The sequence below is a fragment of the Periplaneta americana genome, chromosome 12 (genome assembly GCF_040183065.1).
Source record: "Periplaneta americana isolate PAMFEO1 chromosome 12, P.americana_PAMFEO1_priV1, whole genome shotgun sequence".
NCBI classification, from domain to species: Eukaryota; Metazoa; Arthropoda; class Insecta; order Blattodea; family Blattidae; genus Periplaneta; species Periplaneta americana.
Genome location: NC_091128.1, coordinates 130,365,535 through 130,382,914, shown reverse-complemented (window position 1 = coordinate 130,382,914; position 17,380 = coordinate 130,365,535). Strand labels below are relative to the sequence as shown.

General features: G+C 35.3%; 1 protein-coding gene across 1 annotated transcript in view; it reads left to right on the top strand.

Annotated features, from left to right (window-relative positions):
* The window catches only part of LOC138710886 (ras-related and estrogen-regulated growth inhibitor-like protein), a 52,296-nt gene extending 36,286 nt beyond the window's left edge, over window positions 1–16,010 (top strand). The window contains exons 4-6 of the mRNA XM_069842069.1: window positions 9,266–9,342; window positions 11,316–11,504; window positions 13,373–16,010. Coding sequence (XP_069698170.1) covers window positions 9,266–9,342; window positions 11,316–11,504; window positions 13,373–13,729 — 623 coding nt within the window. The 3' untranslated portion in view covers window positions 13,730–16,010. The remainder of the gene's footprint in view (window positions 1–9,265; window positions 9,343–11,315; window positions 11,505–13,372) is intronic.
* The last annotated feature ends 1,370 nt before the right edge of the window (window positions 16,011–17,380 follow it).

Here is a 17,380-nt window from a genome sequence, read left to right as displayed (position 1 = left end):
GAAAAACTTTACATGCATGCAAAGTTTCGTTAAAATATCTTAAGTGCTTTTTGAGTAATGTAAAAGCTGTCCTGCTGAACAAAACACTCGAAAAATTTTCATAATTAAGGAAAGTAACTAGTAGGTTTTTAGAAATATTAAAATTGCTTACAGATAGTGTATATTAAGCATGACAATTTTTATTTCCAAGGGATCTATTGATTCTGCGGGAAAAAATGTTGAAATATAGTAAAATTATGCTAGCGTAGTAGTAATACCCAGCTTAGTAGGAAACATGAAATCTTAACAACGGCTAAAAAAATGAAATTACAGTATTCACAAACCTTTACACCTTGAAAACCTAGATCATAATAATATCAATATTTGTTTAATCTTAATTACCAGAGTGGGGCGAAATCTGAAGTTAGAAAACGAAATAAATTTGTCTATAACGAAGAAAAAAAAAAAATAATAATAATAATAATAATAATAATAATAAATTAAGCTTCCCTTATGAAAAGGTTGCCAGATTTGACAAAGCGTATTATATAATGAATGTCATATACCGCGAGAAAAATAATAGCTACGGATTTATGGACAATAGTAACAAATGTTCTCTATGGGGTTAAAAAGAATTTATCAAAATCTGCGAAAAATAGGTATATTAAATTGTAAAATGTATTACATAAACATACTGTTAGAGGTCTTTCGTATGAAGAAAATAAACAGTTGTACTAGCAATGAAATTTCGTTACAAACGTATATATAAAAATAGGAATAAAAAATACTTCATTCTCAAACAAGGAAGAACTGCTGGTATGTACTGAAGTGTATTTCTTCCGAAGACAGCGTGAAGATCTTTCTCAGCCGTTACTATAACAACACATTTCTGCCTCATTGAAGCAATAAAAATGCGAACTCATGCAAGAGAATGCAAATCGCTTGGCTCACATTCTCTTCCTACACATTTGCAAGAGGAAATTCGCTGTTTTCCTTGCTATAACTTCGATATGCCACAACACTGAACGCCAATTTTTTAACCTTTCCTCGACATTAAGAAACACTAAATATTATTTTTCATTGAAAATATGCCACAACATCAAAAATATGTGGTAGTAAAAAAATAAGAAATATTTCAAGGGCAAATAAAGCAAATATTTCAAGGGCAAGTACGATGTCAAGGATTCGTTTCCTGAAAACTTTGGCATGTTTAATTCAAGTTCACACTTGTATACATAAATTAAATGCCAAAGAGTGACTGTGAGAAACAAAATCGATATGGGTTAAAGCATTTTTATTAGCTAGTGGACAAGAAACCTCGACTTTAAAAATATGTTAATGACTTCAAAATATTATCAACCCTGACACCATTCGTAACCACCGCTTCTATCGTACAGCATCTGAAAAAATAAACAATACTGCAAAGTACAGCCGTAAGAAATATAACTGCAAACGATTTCATATGTGTTTGATCTTGTATACATATCTACTGCCAGCATACTGATGTTATGACCGATTCAATAGTATACATGTTTTATGTTCTAGTTAACAATCAACATAAGGTACGCCGTAACATTTTACTTTATAGATCAAAATATGACTACAGCACCTTTCTTGTAATCCGTTCATTTTCTGAGATATTGCAGAATATTATTTTGGTACAAGCGGAGTTTTAAATTTGGAATGAAGAATTTTTCTTTATATTTATTTATTTTTTGACGAATATACAAGAAGTTTATTTATGAACACATTATTTCGTGTTGTTTTTGGGTAAATAATTCAATTTATACATTTTTTACTATAACGTTTTATTCTATGTTACTTAATTGATATTAAACAAAATTATTATTTTCTGCATTCCATTAACTTAATGGTTTTCATTTAGAGAATTTTCAAACATTATGATTTGCGAAAAAAAACTAAGTTTATTTCATGTACAGTAGTGGCAAAAAAAAAGCCGGACCGACCCTTGCAGCTGATTTCAGAGCCTTGTTCACTCCACAGCACGATAGACTGGTAACTGAGACTTTCGTGGTTCGAATCCTGCCTGGGAAGGAAACTTTTTTTTTTGTTCCTTATTCAAAAAATTATTCCCAATACTTTTCTATAGCTGGTAAAATTCATTTCTGGGAATAATAAGTTAATTAAGTAGTAAAATATCGCTGCAATCGAAAAGTATTGGGAATAAATTTGAATAAGGAACAAAAAAAAGTTTCCTTCCCAGGCAGGATTCGAACAACGAAAGTCTTAGTTGCCAGTCTATCGTGCTCTGGAGTGAACAAAGCTCTGAAATCAGCTACAAGGGTCGGTCCGGGTTTTTTGCCACTACTGTACGCTGATGTGTAGATAAGTTTATTTCTCGCCTTACATAACTTTGAACAAAATGCGAATATCTTATAGGCCTTGCTTCTTTTTATAACTATCAGTTTTCATTTATAAAAACTTAAAATCTTTATTTTGAACTTTATATAAAGTCTCTGTATGAAAATAAATTTTCAGTCTCTTCTTACGCAACGTGAAAATTTTTAGAGAGACTGTATTTCAAGGTCAAATATCTGCAAATAGAAGTGACTGCGTCAAACGGAGAAGTGCATAATCGTTTCATGTTTTCTAAATAAGTTAATTTTACTTTCCTAGTTGAGTGAACTCTGTAAGAAAGGAGGTTTATTTTTCCACTTTTCCAGTAAATCATTAGTCTGCTACAATATCGTGCCATTCTACATTCTATCTGATCTTCTTCACATAAATCAGAGCTAGAACTGAATGTGGTCGACTATATTTTAAAAAATTCGTTCATGAAACTCATAAGAGGTCGATTCAAAATAGGTCACCAGTTCGCCTTAAATCCGGCTCAGTCATAATACAAGATCATCCCAGCCGACTCAGTGTAAACCAATGTGATGGAAACTATAAGATGCTTGTAGTTTAAACTATCTTCTCTACTATTTTGATCTGTTTGTTTACTTTTTGGACAGCTTAATAGAAATCAACTCAACACTCTATTATCTGCACCATCTTCAGTGTTTTGAGATGAAATTACTGTCAGTTAAAAGACGAAAAAGCTATCTAATTTCAGCGTGAATGACCAATCGTTAGTGTCCTTCTTTTCTCTTGTTAATGTGTTTAATTTTATCACATTGTTTATAAAACCTTGTTAAACTTATTAACCAGAGCCAAAAAATGAACACATTAAACAATTCATATAGTGCACCATTATCCGGATGAAGGTCGCGTATGTAACTCAAACACTAACTCGCTGCTCTTCCATTCAGGCGGCCCGGGTTTGATTCCCGGCCAGATCGTGATTGAATTTGTAGTGGACAAAGTAGACATTTAAGAGGGTTTTTCTCGGAGTACTCCTGATATCTCTCTATCATTCCATACCATTCTCCACTTTTCCCTCATGTAATCTATCATCTTTAAAAAAGACAAGTGAAGTCCAGTACGGGTTTCCGATGCTGATATAATAAGAAGGGCTCCGGGTTCTCGTTTGAGGATGTGATCTGGCTTTGTCAGGACTGAAGCACCCACCTGTCAGCATTGGATTCACGAATACCGCCCCGGCCACCTATCAGACAATTATTGCATAATAGGACTCATAATGGGCCAAAGCAAGCCCAATTTCAAGGATCCATCCCGGGTTCAGTCCTCGAAAAGTCAAGTCAAGCCAAAGTCGAATGAAGACAGCGTCGGCTTTCCACTCCGTAGATTCGGATTCAAGCTCAATAAGAAAAAAAAGGCGATTTTTGGAGTCAGTTTTCGTTGGGTATCTCATTTTCTCAACAGTCATTCCACCATTTCTCTATTAATCATAATCATATTCATTATCAACATGTCGTCGTTTCCGTTCTGGTACAGGTTCGTGTTCGCTGTCAGGTTATGGTATTGTTTGTGTTTTTGTTCCTGAAAGAATTTTAGATAAGTGCACAAATAGCCATAGCAACTGACGCCGTCCCCATTTTTTATATGGCTATTTAACGACGATGTATCAACTACTACGTTATTTAGCGTCGATGTGATTGGTGATAGAGAGATGGTATTTGGAGAGATGAGGCCGAGGATTCGCCATAGATTAACTGACATTCACCTTAAGGTTGGGGAAAACCTCGGAAAAAACCCAACTAGGTAATCAGCCCAAGCGGGAATCGAACCCACGCCAGAGCGCAATTCCAGATCGGCAAGCAAACACCTCAACCGACCTAGCTACGCTGTTGGCTGCACTCCCCTTTTAAACAGCTAAGTAACTACAGATGCGTGGACCTCATCCCAACACGAACAGTTCTATAACAGCAAAATGATCTGCATTTTCGTCACCTTACGACTAGAGGAGGTCCTAACACCAATGAAAGTGCCCGCCGTTAACAAAGGATATTTAATTAATTTTTCTGACCGTAGGCGCTTCATATATGACCAATTACGAGTGAATATAAATAGGAATAAATGTAAATAGGCTATAATTATCCTAATCCATCAAAATTGCTTACAGCACTTGTTTTCCTACTTTGTACATACAGACGTGGACATAGACTAAATTAATTACATGTGGAACGAAGCTGTATTTATCGGTAGAAATAATGAACAAAAATGTATTTTGCACAGATATAATGAACAGAAAATTGAGTCTGGAGGTTACTAATGTTTTGTGAACATTCCCCTATTCTTTATCAACACGTTGATTTTGTCAGGGTGCTGGAAATAAAAATTTGATACTTTCTTTAAATATCAGCATCATTTAGCCAGATATCAGACAGTGCTGAAATGAGTCCATATTTAGTTGCAACGCTCCTTTTGTTCACTTTCTTCTTCAGTATAGATCACAGATTTTCAATTTCGTTCATGTCCGGTCTTCTTGCAGGCCATGAGAGAATATCTTCTGCAGTATATAATTAAAACACCAGTAGTACCAACATAACCAGAAAAAATATACTTAATCATTGGAAAAATATACCGGTACCAGAAGATGTAAACAATCATATTTACAACAATAGAGACTCTGTGAATTATACTGACAGTTGATATGACGAATTATGTTTCCAAGAAAACGTTTTAGTCTAATAATTTGTCCACGTCTGTACTTGTCATCTCTTAGTTTTTTTTTCGTGTTGTTTCCCGAATTATTTTCATTCCAGCGACTATATACACAGGAATGTAGAGTCGTGCTGGCATTTCAGGCGTGGGTGGTTTATTAATTTCGACAAGCGGGGTGACATATCGCATATGTGGAATACAAGGCAATGTGTTCATCTGGAACCTCGATGGTAATGTTATGGAGTGCCTTGACTATTTGCCTGGCGCCAGAGATTCCTGGCAGGCAGTGTACGAAAAGGAGGTAAAGACACGTCGGAACGAGAAAAAGATCTTATTCTAAACTTAGCTCGAGCAGTAGCTATGTAGTTGAACGAATCATCTTGAGGGGCTATGAAACGATCAATTGAAGTCAAGATTATAGCGTGGTAGTCTTCAAAAGCAAGAGTTTACTCTCAAATGCTCAACTTTTTATCGACAGAAATAGAACAGATTTTTTTTTGATTCGCTAAGTTAAAGATGTTATTCTAAACAAAGTTGCTCTAAACATGAAAAGATTTAGAAGCTATCTGACAACCTGTTGTGCTGGAAAATGTTTTCACTATTGTAATGTTCTACTACTGTATACAGTATTTTTTATAATGAAAGTTTGTGCCAGATGTAAAGTACGTAAAATCATAAGATATAGTTTGTTGACCTAATGTCGAAGTTTCACTAACCGTGAAATGAGTACTACGTGCGGAAGCGAAGGAACATCATGGAGGTCATGGCAGTTACTAAAAAAAGAATTAAAAAAGACTAAACAGAGTTCACTGGGAACTCCATGTACTGCGCGAAACAAGGAAAGGGGCTTGTTTACGTTTATGCTTTGCAAAGGTTTCAAGAATTGTTTATTTATTTTGTTAAAAATAATAATAATAATAATAATAATAATCATCATCATCATAGTTTATATTGATTTCTTTTATATATTTCGGTTTATTACGAGACTTCTGTAGCAATCTCTATAATAATAATAATAATAATAATAATAATAATAATAATAATAATAATAATAATAATAATAATAATAATAATAGTAATATATATATATATATATATATATATATATATATATATGTAATTTATTTCCAAGAAATCGCCTGCCGGCATCCTGGGTTGCCAAAAACACAGAATAGTATTACACACACAAGAATAATAAGATTACAGTAAATATATGAGTCAAATTAAATGTGAACTTAGAATTTGAATTTTAGAAATAATATAAATTATGCATATATTTATAACAATCACACATTAACGAATAGAAAAGGTGGGGAATTATGATATTCCGTATAAATGATTTTTCAGAATTGCCACAGACCCTTTATTAAATAATAATAATAATAATAATAATAATAATAATAATAATTATTATTATTATTATTATTATTATTATTATTACTATTATTATTATTATTATTTATATTTATATTGAATGTGCTGTACAACAGCCAGTGGCCAATAATAATAATAATAATAATAATAATAATAATAATAATAATAATAATAATAATAATAATAACAACAACTTAGCTTTGGTTTTTTCGGTACAAAATATTTAAAATTTACCAGAACAGGAAAAAATATGTAAACCACAACACGTTATTCTATTTATAAACACCTACTTATATAGGCCTAATTCGGTAAGTGTTGTAAAAAAGAATCACACTCGTCAAAGTACTCGTTAGAAATCAGGATAATCTCGAGTAGATCTTGGATACATAATATAACTGACAAACTATACTCCACTATACTCCTCACAATGTTAAGAGGAGATGATGATGATGATGATGATGATGATGATGATGATGATGATGATGATGATGATGATGATGACGACGATGATGATGATGACGATGATGATGATGACGATGATAACAGACGCATTTTGCGGACAATTAAAGGATACACAAGATAAGATAAATTAATCAATCTGGATATTAGTTAAGAATCCTCAATTGGATATAACATTAGGGATAAAATTGAAAGAGACACTATGGCTATGAATAATGTTCATCAGTGCACAGTCAGCTAAATTCCCGGTAGTATGTGACATGTCTGTCTATAGACTAAGTATTGTCAAAGTATTTCGGTTTTCACTACCTATATCATGCTATTATTTCTCCATTTTGTTGTTTTATTTTCTCTGAGCAGTCTTTGAAATTAATCTTTTGTTGTTTACATCCTTGACTTCTCAAGCTTTAAGTTCCGTCCCAGAGTTTAAGACAAACATTCTAGCATTAAAACGCAATCCTTGAAACCGAAGTAAAAGTGAAAAACTCTTACTGACATTCCAGGTTGTATGAATTGAAGTAAATAATCATCCATCCAGAAGTTTTATATATTACATCATAATTACCATCCCAGAAATATATATGAATGATTTGTTTATTCTGGCAACCATGTCCCCTTTAATTAAATCTAATAAAAACAGTCGCCAACCGGAAGTCAGTTGAAATATATCGTTCGTATACCTTCTGACTCGCATGCCCTTGCACGTTTCACGCCTCGGGGGACTTCAAGATCGAGAAGCAAGTCGAAAACAAGTTCCATTTGTCATTGTGAACTTCCTGCACACCCTCAAGTGATACCATTACTTCGCATTAGTGGGAGACAAAACATCGCACGCAAGTGCTTTCTTAAATTCTAAAGGGTTCAACGACCGACCTTCCTGCAATGCTTCCGGGACTCGAACTAAGTGCAAAAGTCTTCCGCGTGCTCTGCCGTCAATCTTACTTAACTTTCCATTATGCGGCTTCCAAAGCTTTGAGTGTAATTAAATTTTAGCAGCCAATTAAAGTATTCAACGGAATCGATCTCACTCAGTTTAATTCGAGATGTGATATTTGGGGCATACAGTATTTTGAAACATGGAACATACAAACTGATACATTAGCTTGCTCTTTATCTGCTATTTAATGAATAAATATCAATTTAGGCTATACTACAAACTATAATAATAATAATAATAATAATAATAATAATAATAATAATAATAATAATATCCGTCAAGTTTCTTATGGTAACGAATCAGGACACAAATACAGTGGACCAGTATTCGATTCCCGAAATGGAAGTAGAAACGAAATATTAATTTTTTGCTTTGTTACACTGTATCGTACTAACCTGTTTCTTTGCGTCATGTTGACTATATGCCCGGGGAGTCCTGCTATTTGTAAATGAATGTTCGTTGTTGGTTTAAAGTCGTTACTATAGTGAGAACGGAATAAGTGAAAGACGCGAGTTCTGAGCAGTACATAATGGTTATCATAACCATTATCATCAATGTCGTCATCATCACTATCCACATCTTGAGTTAGATCTCTGTTGACTTTTCGGTTGCAAGTAGTTTCTACTCCTCGTGAATAAAATGTTGTTCAAAATTTATTAAATTTATTTTATTGTGTTCATTAAAAGTTTCCTGTTCAATTTTTCTGTGTTACTTTAGTCATTCTACTTGCTCGTTTGAAATTGTGAAGCATTTGTTTAATTTTATAATCAGACATTACCAATCCGTTTCTCTTTTTCTCTTTACTGTAAATTTTATTTTTGTATTCATACAATAATAATAATAATAATAATAATAATAATAATAATAATAATAATAATAATAATCGTAATTCTAATATCTTAAAGTCGCAATCTATGCAAAAGAGTAAAATGGTGATTTTAATTGTTATAAGAATATATCTTTACACAGAATTGTAATAGATAATTATGCCTCGTTTCTTTCGAACTACAGAGACTACTCAAAGAGGCAAAGAAATAATAATGACAATTGGACGCATGAGATGTAATGGACAAGGAAACTAGAGTACTAGAAAAAAAACTATTCCTGCAACCGCTATGTCACAATTACGTAAAATAAGAAAACACAGAACTTTAAGAAAATAATTTATTTTAAATTACACTAATACGTATTTTTTTATAAATTAAAAAACGCATTTATGTGTGAATTTTCACAATTAAATTGCCTAATTTTTAGTATACAAATTTATTTCATTATTCATATTTATTTACTTGCGTATTATTTATTTTCCTACTTATTTTTACTAATTTATTAATAACACTGTAAACATAAAGCACAATATCATGTTCAGAAGTTCAGTTTACAATATTAATAAAATTGTAGCCATATATTGCAAAAGTGTTATATACATATTATAGGAGTAAATATTACGAAAGACAAATCTCAAAGTCTTTTCTCTCATTGTTACAGATCTGTTGTATCGCCAGACGGTGACCGTGAACAACACACCCCTCGAGGTGGAGATCGTCGACGTATCTGGCGAGACGGTAAGTTACAGTTTATTTATGAACATTTGAACCCTAGCTGTATTTATTAATGATATACAATTATTGAGTAAGGTCAGTGAACATGATTCGTAACACCTGTGATATCGATCGATATTGCATAGTCAGGATGCGTTTCCGATACTGATGTTATTACGCTTTATTGCCAATTATAGATAATTGCTAAGGGCAATATCACTATTCCCCGGTCTAATTTTGTAATATGAAAGAGAGTTTACAGAGATTTAGTTGCAAATGTCAAGGCTAATGGACAATCACAAGTGGAAAACTTAAAGGAGTAGTTAATAAACAGTCATCATTAGCATTATCAATTATGAATTATGTGTTAACACAATTGTTTCGGTCTCAAAAAATCGTTTTTTAAAGGCCTTGAGGTTTTTGTGTCAATGTCTTCATTCTGGCATTCTTCTTTCGTTCATTGTCACGACATATACAGAATTATCCGTAAGTAATGTAATTGATTTCAATGGTTTATTCTTTGAGATATTTCAAACAAAAAAATGTAATACCATTTTGCTCGTTTTTGCTTCCTTTTCAAGTTAAAAATTATTTTAAAATAAACATTTCATACCGTATTTTCGGAAAGCCATTGAATTAATTCCCAATATGCTCAGTCAGTTTAAAAGAGCAGTGTATTATAATAATAAATGATTGAATTTGAGTTTTTTTCCTTTAAATGTGTAGAAATTCGATCTGAACAAATGTAACTTTTTGTTCTGAAAAGGAATTTTAAAATGTTGCATTTTTTCCGATCAAATGCATGCATGTTTACAGGACAAAACTGAATTTCTTTCAATCATATTTTATTATCATAATACCCTGTTCTCTTAAATTGACTGAACATATTGGGAATTAATGAATGACTTTCTCAAAACACGCTATGAAATGTTTAATATAAAACAAATTTTATCTCGAAAAGGAAGCAAACACGAGCAAAATTGTATGAAATATTTTTGTTTACGTGTGCTTAAATGCGACAGGCTCATGTCAGTAGATTTACTGGCATGTAAAAGAACTTCCGGCACATCCGGCGACGCTGATATAACCTCTGCAGTTGCGAGCGTCGTTAAATAAAACATAACTTTTTTTGTTTGCAATATCTCAAAAAACAATCCCTTGAAATTAATGACATTACTTACGGTTCACCCTGTATATTGTATTCATTTATTTCTATATTTATCAAAAATGTGTAAGTGAATTATATCACTTTCAGTTCACCTAAAGCTAGCTTATTTCTTTCGTCACAAAATGTGTAACTTTTATATTTTCTTAAAAATTTCACACCACCTGATTTCAATCTCTTGCGTTTTTATATAAAATTACAAATTTCAATCCCACGGCAGATTGGGAAGGATTGGTGTATTTTACACTTAAATTATAGAAGTAACTCCAAAATAAATTTGATCTTAACCCTTTGAAGCACAAATTAATTTTTTATGTTTTTCATATCATGGATCATATGAAAGCTTCGATCAATTTTGTTCAACATTTTAACTCTGCACACAATTTCAAAACACACATGGCACGTCTATGTATACTCAAGAAGTGGTTCCTTGGTGGAATATCTGTGCCATAAAATTTAGAAAGAAAGAAAACGGTGGTTCTTCTGAACAACCACTATGCTGGAAAGGATTAAAGCGTCCTTCAGTATTTGTAAGATTTACGACACATGTTCTACTTTCCCATCAAATAATCTATCAAAATCTAGTCCTAGATAATATAAAATTTAATGATGATTTTTCCGATATAATACAATCACGTAATCGTTTATGAATAGCTTCTGTATTTTACAAGGACATTAAATTAATAACTACAATTGCAATAGAATTTCTGTATAAGATATTTCTCATGAGACAAATAACAAAGAACAATGCTTTGATTTAAAGCTGAAATTATTTAAGGCGCGTGAGGAATAGTATCAATGTACTTATCATTTTTTATTTGTTTATTTACAGAGGGATTCTACGTTCCCGTTGGAACAGGTGCAGTGGGCCGACGCTTGTGTCGTGGTCTACTCCATCACAGATAAGCAGTCCTTCGAGTACGCTGTAGAAGCACTCGAGAACTTCCAGAAGTTGCGCCCAGTAAGCGCCGTCCCCGTTACGTTGCTCGCCAACAAAGCGGATCTGGAGCATCTCCGGGAGGTGAGTGACAACTCATTTTCAAAGCACCGCGATATTCATAAGGCCAAAAAAAAAAAAAAAAAAAAAAAAATTGAAGCGTGTGATCCCAAAATGCGTTCAGTCCATTTTTATGGGAGGACTGGGCTAGTTTTTTATTCACTCCTTCACGAACTGAGCGACTTTTCAAGTGACATGCACAATAACACAAACTTTTAGACAAAGATTTTTTTTTTAAGAAAACAAACTTAAAATATAATGATAATGGTCTCAAACATAATCATGTAGTTATTATGATGTACCCGAAGCACATATATCTCCGTGCAGGAATTCTGCGTTACCATATGATGAAGGATGGATAGAACAGAGAAAAATTCTCTCCGGCACCGGGACCCGAATTCGGGTTTTCAGCTCTACGTGCTGACGCTTTATCCACTAAGCCATACCGGATTCCAGTTCCGATGCCGGATCAAATCCCCTCCATCCGGCATCGGAACTGGAATCTGGTGTGGCTTAGTGGATAAAGCGTCAGCAAATAGAGCTCCCGGGTTCGGGTCTCGGTGCCGGAGAGAATTTTTCTGTGTTCTATCCATCCTTCATCATAATCATGTAGGCCTATATGTATAAATCATAGAAATGGTCAAATTTACTGAGGTAGTTTTGGAATCACACTCTTCAATTAAGATCCTTCTATATGCTAAATGTTATCTTTTTCGCGGAGAAAACCGTACTTGGGAAATACTTCTTCAAAAAAGAATATATTGCTCCGGTTAAATTCGACCTTGCCATACTTTAGTAACAATTATATATTGGAATAAGCTACTTATCTGGAAAGCATATTAGTGGGTTATTTTACGACGCTGTATCAACATCTCAGGTTATTTAGCGTCTGAACCATAATGCCGGTGAAATGAGTCCGGGGTCCAGCACCGATAGTTACCCAGCATTTACTCATATTGGGTTGAGGGCAAATCCCGGAAAATCCTCAACGAGGTAACATGCCCAGCCTGGGATTCGAACCCGAGCTACCTGGTTTCACAGTCAGACTCGCTAACCGTCACTCCACAGGTGTGGAATTATTTTCTTTCTGGCTGAGTCTTCTTTGTTTCTGGCTCAGTGGAAGAGAAGCCCTGATGGCATTTACTCTGCCAGAATAAATAAAATCATGATAAATCATAAATCATTACTGAGAACGATATGGTTTAACATCTAAAAAGCCACCGGCGTGGCTCAGTCGGTTAAGGCACTTGCCTACTGGCCTGAAGTTGTGCTCGGGCGCGGGTTCGACCCCTGCTTGAGCTGATTATCTGGTTGGGTATTTTTCCGAGGTTTTCCCCAACCGTAAGGTGAATGCCAGGTAATCTACGGCTAATCCTCGGCCTCATCTCGCCAAGTACCATCTCGCTATCACCAATCTCATCGACGCTAAATAACTTCGTAACTGATACAGCGTTGTTAAATAACCAACTTAGTCCACGCCTGTGGAGTAAAACGGTTAGCGCGTCTGGCCGCGAAACCAGGTGGCACGGGTTCCAATCCCGGTCGGGGCAAGTTAACTGGTTGAGGTTTTCTCCGGGGTTTTCCCTCACCCAATATGATCAAATGCTGGATTCATTTCACCAGCATTATCACCTTCATCTCATTCAGACGCTAAATAACCTGAGATGTTGATAGAGCGTCGTAAAATAACCCAATTAAAAATAATAACCAACTTAAAAAACGCCTGAAAATGTCGTGAAACAATTAATCCTAATTGATTAATTATTTGTCCAAAGGTTTTAAAACACAAAGATTAAATCCCATGCATATATTCATGATGGTTCAAATAAGTTCATGTTAGAACCTCTGTGCCGCCATATGTTATCTACATGGTATATTTCCTTTGTTTTCAGGTGGAGGAGATGGAAGGTCGCACGGCAGCAATTCAAAATGGTTGTCAATTCTTCGAAGTGTCTGTCGCCGAAAACAGCGCCGACTTGTACCAGGCCTTCGAGGTGCTGGTGAACGAGTGCCGCTGCCTTCAGGGCAATACCAACAACGGCCACCACAAGTCGCGCAAGTTCTCAGTGTCCAAGATGATCGGCACGCTGATCGGCAGCAACAACAGCAACGGCAAGAACGGCAGCGTGGGCAACCAGACGCAGCAGCAGACGCAGGGCGGCACCGTCGTGGTGTGCCACAAGTCAGACCTGCACCGCAGTCGCGTACTCAAACGGCGCCAGAACTTCACGGCGACTGCCTCGCTGTGACTGGAGCAGGGCCCAGCGGGTCCCAGCGACGCTGCGACTAGGTGCGCCACTGTGGTGCCGTGAGCCGTCCGCGGACGATGCCTTACTCGCCTGACGAGAGCCGGGGCAGCGACACACCAGGGCTCCTTCTCCGCGCCCCGCTGCCGCCGCTCTTAACCTAAGCCACCAACAATCACACTCGTTCGCGATGGCAGGACTCTCTGAGTCCAGGTGGGCACTAGCCTACTTTCATAGAATGCCAGCGACACGATTATCAAAAACTTGGCAAGGATACATCTCGGGCAACGCTCCGATTTCCAGAGTCGGGGTTGCTGTCAAGTTAAACTGGCATGTGAGAGGAGTTATCGCTCCGACACATCACGTCACTGACGAGGAATATTTTTTCCACTTCTCGCTCTCCCGGTGATGGATTTAGTACCATCAGCTGAACAGCTTCCCATCCCCAAAGCCTCGGAGTGACGGGCGAAGACGCCACATGATTTAATAAAACAAATCAATAAGAACAGGCCGGCCTATCTTGGATTAGTCTCACGTGTAGCAGAATACTGAATACATATCAATGTGTCTTGAATGTCTGAAGAGGCTGGGAAACAATGAGAGCAGAGTCTCATTTTATGCATGAGTTTTATTTAATTTTCCAATAGCTTTAAGTTTTATTAAACACACCTTTAATGTATTATTTATTCAGAACTTTTAAAGTAATGCATTGTACTGCAACATCCCTCTCTATAAGAACTGAATTTAGAGTTACCTATTTTATTTCTAGTCAGATTTCCAATCGTCATTTCAGGCTATACACAAAGCGCTGGGTAACTAACCAATTGCATTTAAATTTTCCGGCAAATAAGTTCGTATAAACAAGCGACAAAGCAATCAGCTGGTGATTCGTTTTGTACCTTCAAGCTAAATTATCTAAAATTACATGACAAAGGAAATTAACTGCAGAAAGAAAGCAATTGCAAAAGAAACAATTATTTTATGGTATTTTTATTGGCTAAAAGGATGTGACATTTTAGAGCCACTGTGTAAGTTAGTATCCAGCGTGTAAGTGTAAAGTCCTGACATACGTCGAGATCCTAATAGCATTTGCAGTATCCCATACGAGTGGGTTGGCAGCGCGTCATAAATTAGCACTGAAAGCTCTAACTCTGGCCAACAACGTCACGCGTTACGTTGGATTCCAAAAGTGACCCTATTCAATCAATCATACTAACGCCTCACTAGCTTACTCATGTGGGATACTGATTAACTTGGATTGTTTATAGATGGTTCTGTTTTGAGGTACTTTCGGGAGTTAAAAACTTGTCTTCTTTGGAATGTCTAATACGCGACAGTAATCGCTGACATTGTACATAGCGATATAACAACTTCATAAACAGAGAAGATATTCAGTGACAAGTAATATTAGACATGTCTCTGTTTTTAGAATTTCGTTAGATAAATACATTCCATAATTTATACTTTTAACTTGTGTGTATTTCTCAATAACTTATTAGTAGATTTTCCCTAAGGATAATTATAATAAGGAAAGGTTTATTTGAATTTTAAAATGGTACAAAGTAGGATTCTTGTCGTGTAGGATTGCCTACATACAATGATTGAGTCCACTGAAAGGTCTGGAAAGCAACAATGATAACGTAACAAACTATTGTTACGTCATCGTTTGCTGGTGCCAAGTTTCCAGTCTGAAATATGTCTTGTATTTCTCGTTGCTGGATGAGGCTTCTTTTTAGTTAAGACAATGCACAATATAAAATATGTAATCATTTGATATGTAAATATACTGACTCGTAATTTGTGTTTACATGTAAAATTGTAAGAAATCTAGTCTTTCGCATGCGTGATGCGAGTGTTTGTTTTGAAGTATCTGTATATAAAAACTCAATGGTTGAGACTGGCTGAAACGCATCGTGTTGTCAAGGTTCAGAGAGTCGGTTATGTCTTCTACTGAGTTTAGCGTAAAAAATCTCAGTGCTAGGCGTCTTGCCAAGATCGGAAACCGAAATAACACTGAAGCATCTGGACAAAGACAGCATTCCCTCGCGAGAGAAGACTTCGGGATTTGCGTCAGTAGCTGAAAATGTTCTCATATACATAAACCTAGCTCTGGATTAGCGAATTTACTTGAATGAAATTGCCTCTAGATTGGAAATCCGCCCCATGAAGTCTCAATTCCTTAATATAGATATCGTGTAATACAATTGTCTCAATTTCAATTATTCAGTCTACAATTTTCCAGCTTTCCGTCGCTAGAATATGAACTGCTTTAACGTGAACTTAGTGACAGTAGATTATTACGCTTAATATACAATATTAAATTTCGACAATATTCTCAATAATATACAGGGACATCATTTTATTATTACTAACATTTCTAATATTATCCTGGCTATACCTTTGGATTAGCGATTGAGAACCGGAAACACCATTGCTACCCCCTTCTACGACTGGAGTTCGATTATACAGGCGTAAAATACAAACAAATCACTTTACTAGATATAGGAGGGAAGAAAAATAGTTCATCCATTTACGTAAACTAGGAAATATCGGGATTTTCAGTTTGATAATTTTCATTAGGTTTTTCTTTAATCAAGGTACAGTACTGTATTAACAATAAGTGTTTTTACTCGCGAACTGAGTTATCCATTCGGACGTATTCATTATGCAGTGTATATTATACTTCTACAGCACATAAGCGTACACTATAGAGAATGAAGTTAAGTTGAAAAATAATCATAATATGGATATTTATGGCTATGTAACAGGGTCATAGAAAGGACGAAACTCACATGACAGTTAATTACTTAACGAGGCCCTTTTATTTAAGTCATTTTAAACAGTTGTAGACGTCCAATTCTTAACAGAAATTAATATTTTCACAAAAGAGCTGAGACAGCCCAGCCACTAATCTTTACAGAGGGGCGAACAGAAGCGAGTGGGGGAAACCGGGATGCAACGTAGGCAAACGGACGACAGGTACGAAAATATGACTCAATATTGAAAGCTCTTTCGCCACTGGAAAATGCGAACATATTTCTGGAACGTACTATACTCACTAACTCAGTATTGCTTACTACGACCGCATACCCGGCCTTGGTCCTGTGTGGAGAACGGTTGGAAGTTTACTAGTAGAAGGGGTAGGAGTGAAGTACATTAAAAAATTCAGGTACAATAAAAATTGAAGTAAAAATAAAATGATGTCCCTGTATTTTTAATCTATCTATCCAACGTTTTCATTCCCTACTATCATATGTTCATTTCTCGATCTACAATCCCTGGAGACACTGTTAGACCGTCGTTGTGGTGCTCCAGTATAGAAATTATTTTGACTAGAACAACACATATGCTTTGGACGAGATTCGAAATTTCGGCCGTGATTTCCACGCAAATACCAAAGCTTCATCCTTGACTTTGCGTACATCAAGGCCTCCATATATTTTGAAATACTATAAAAAATAATTAATCATTCAAATAAATTGCATGCTAGAGAAAATAGAATAGCATTTTTATTCTCATGTACAAACAACACGATGCTAAATTCAGGAGACGAAGTCTTGAGTCCTTCAATAATAATTACGCACGTTCAATTTATAGTAATAAGATGTACAGTTAGTGCTTTACAAGCACTTAAACATTTTAAACTTATCGGAA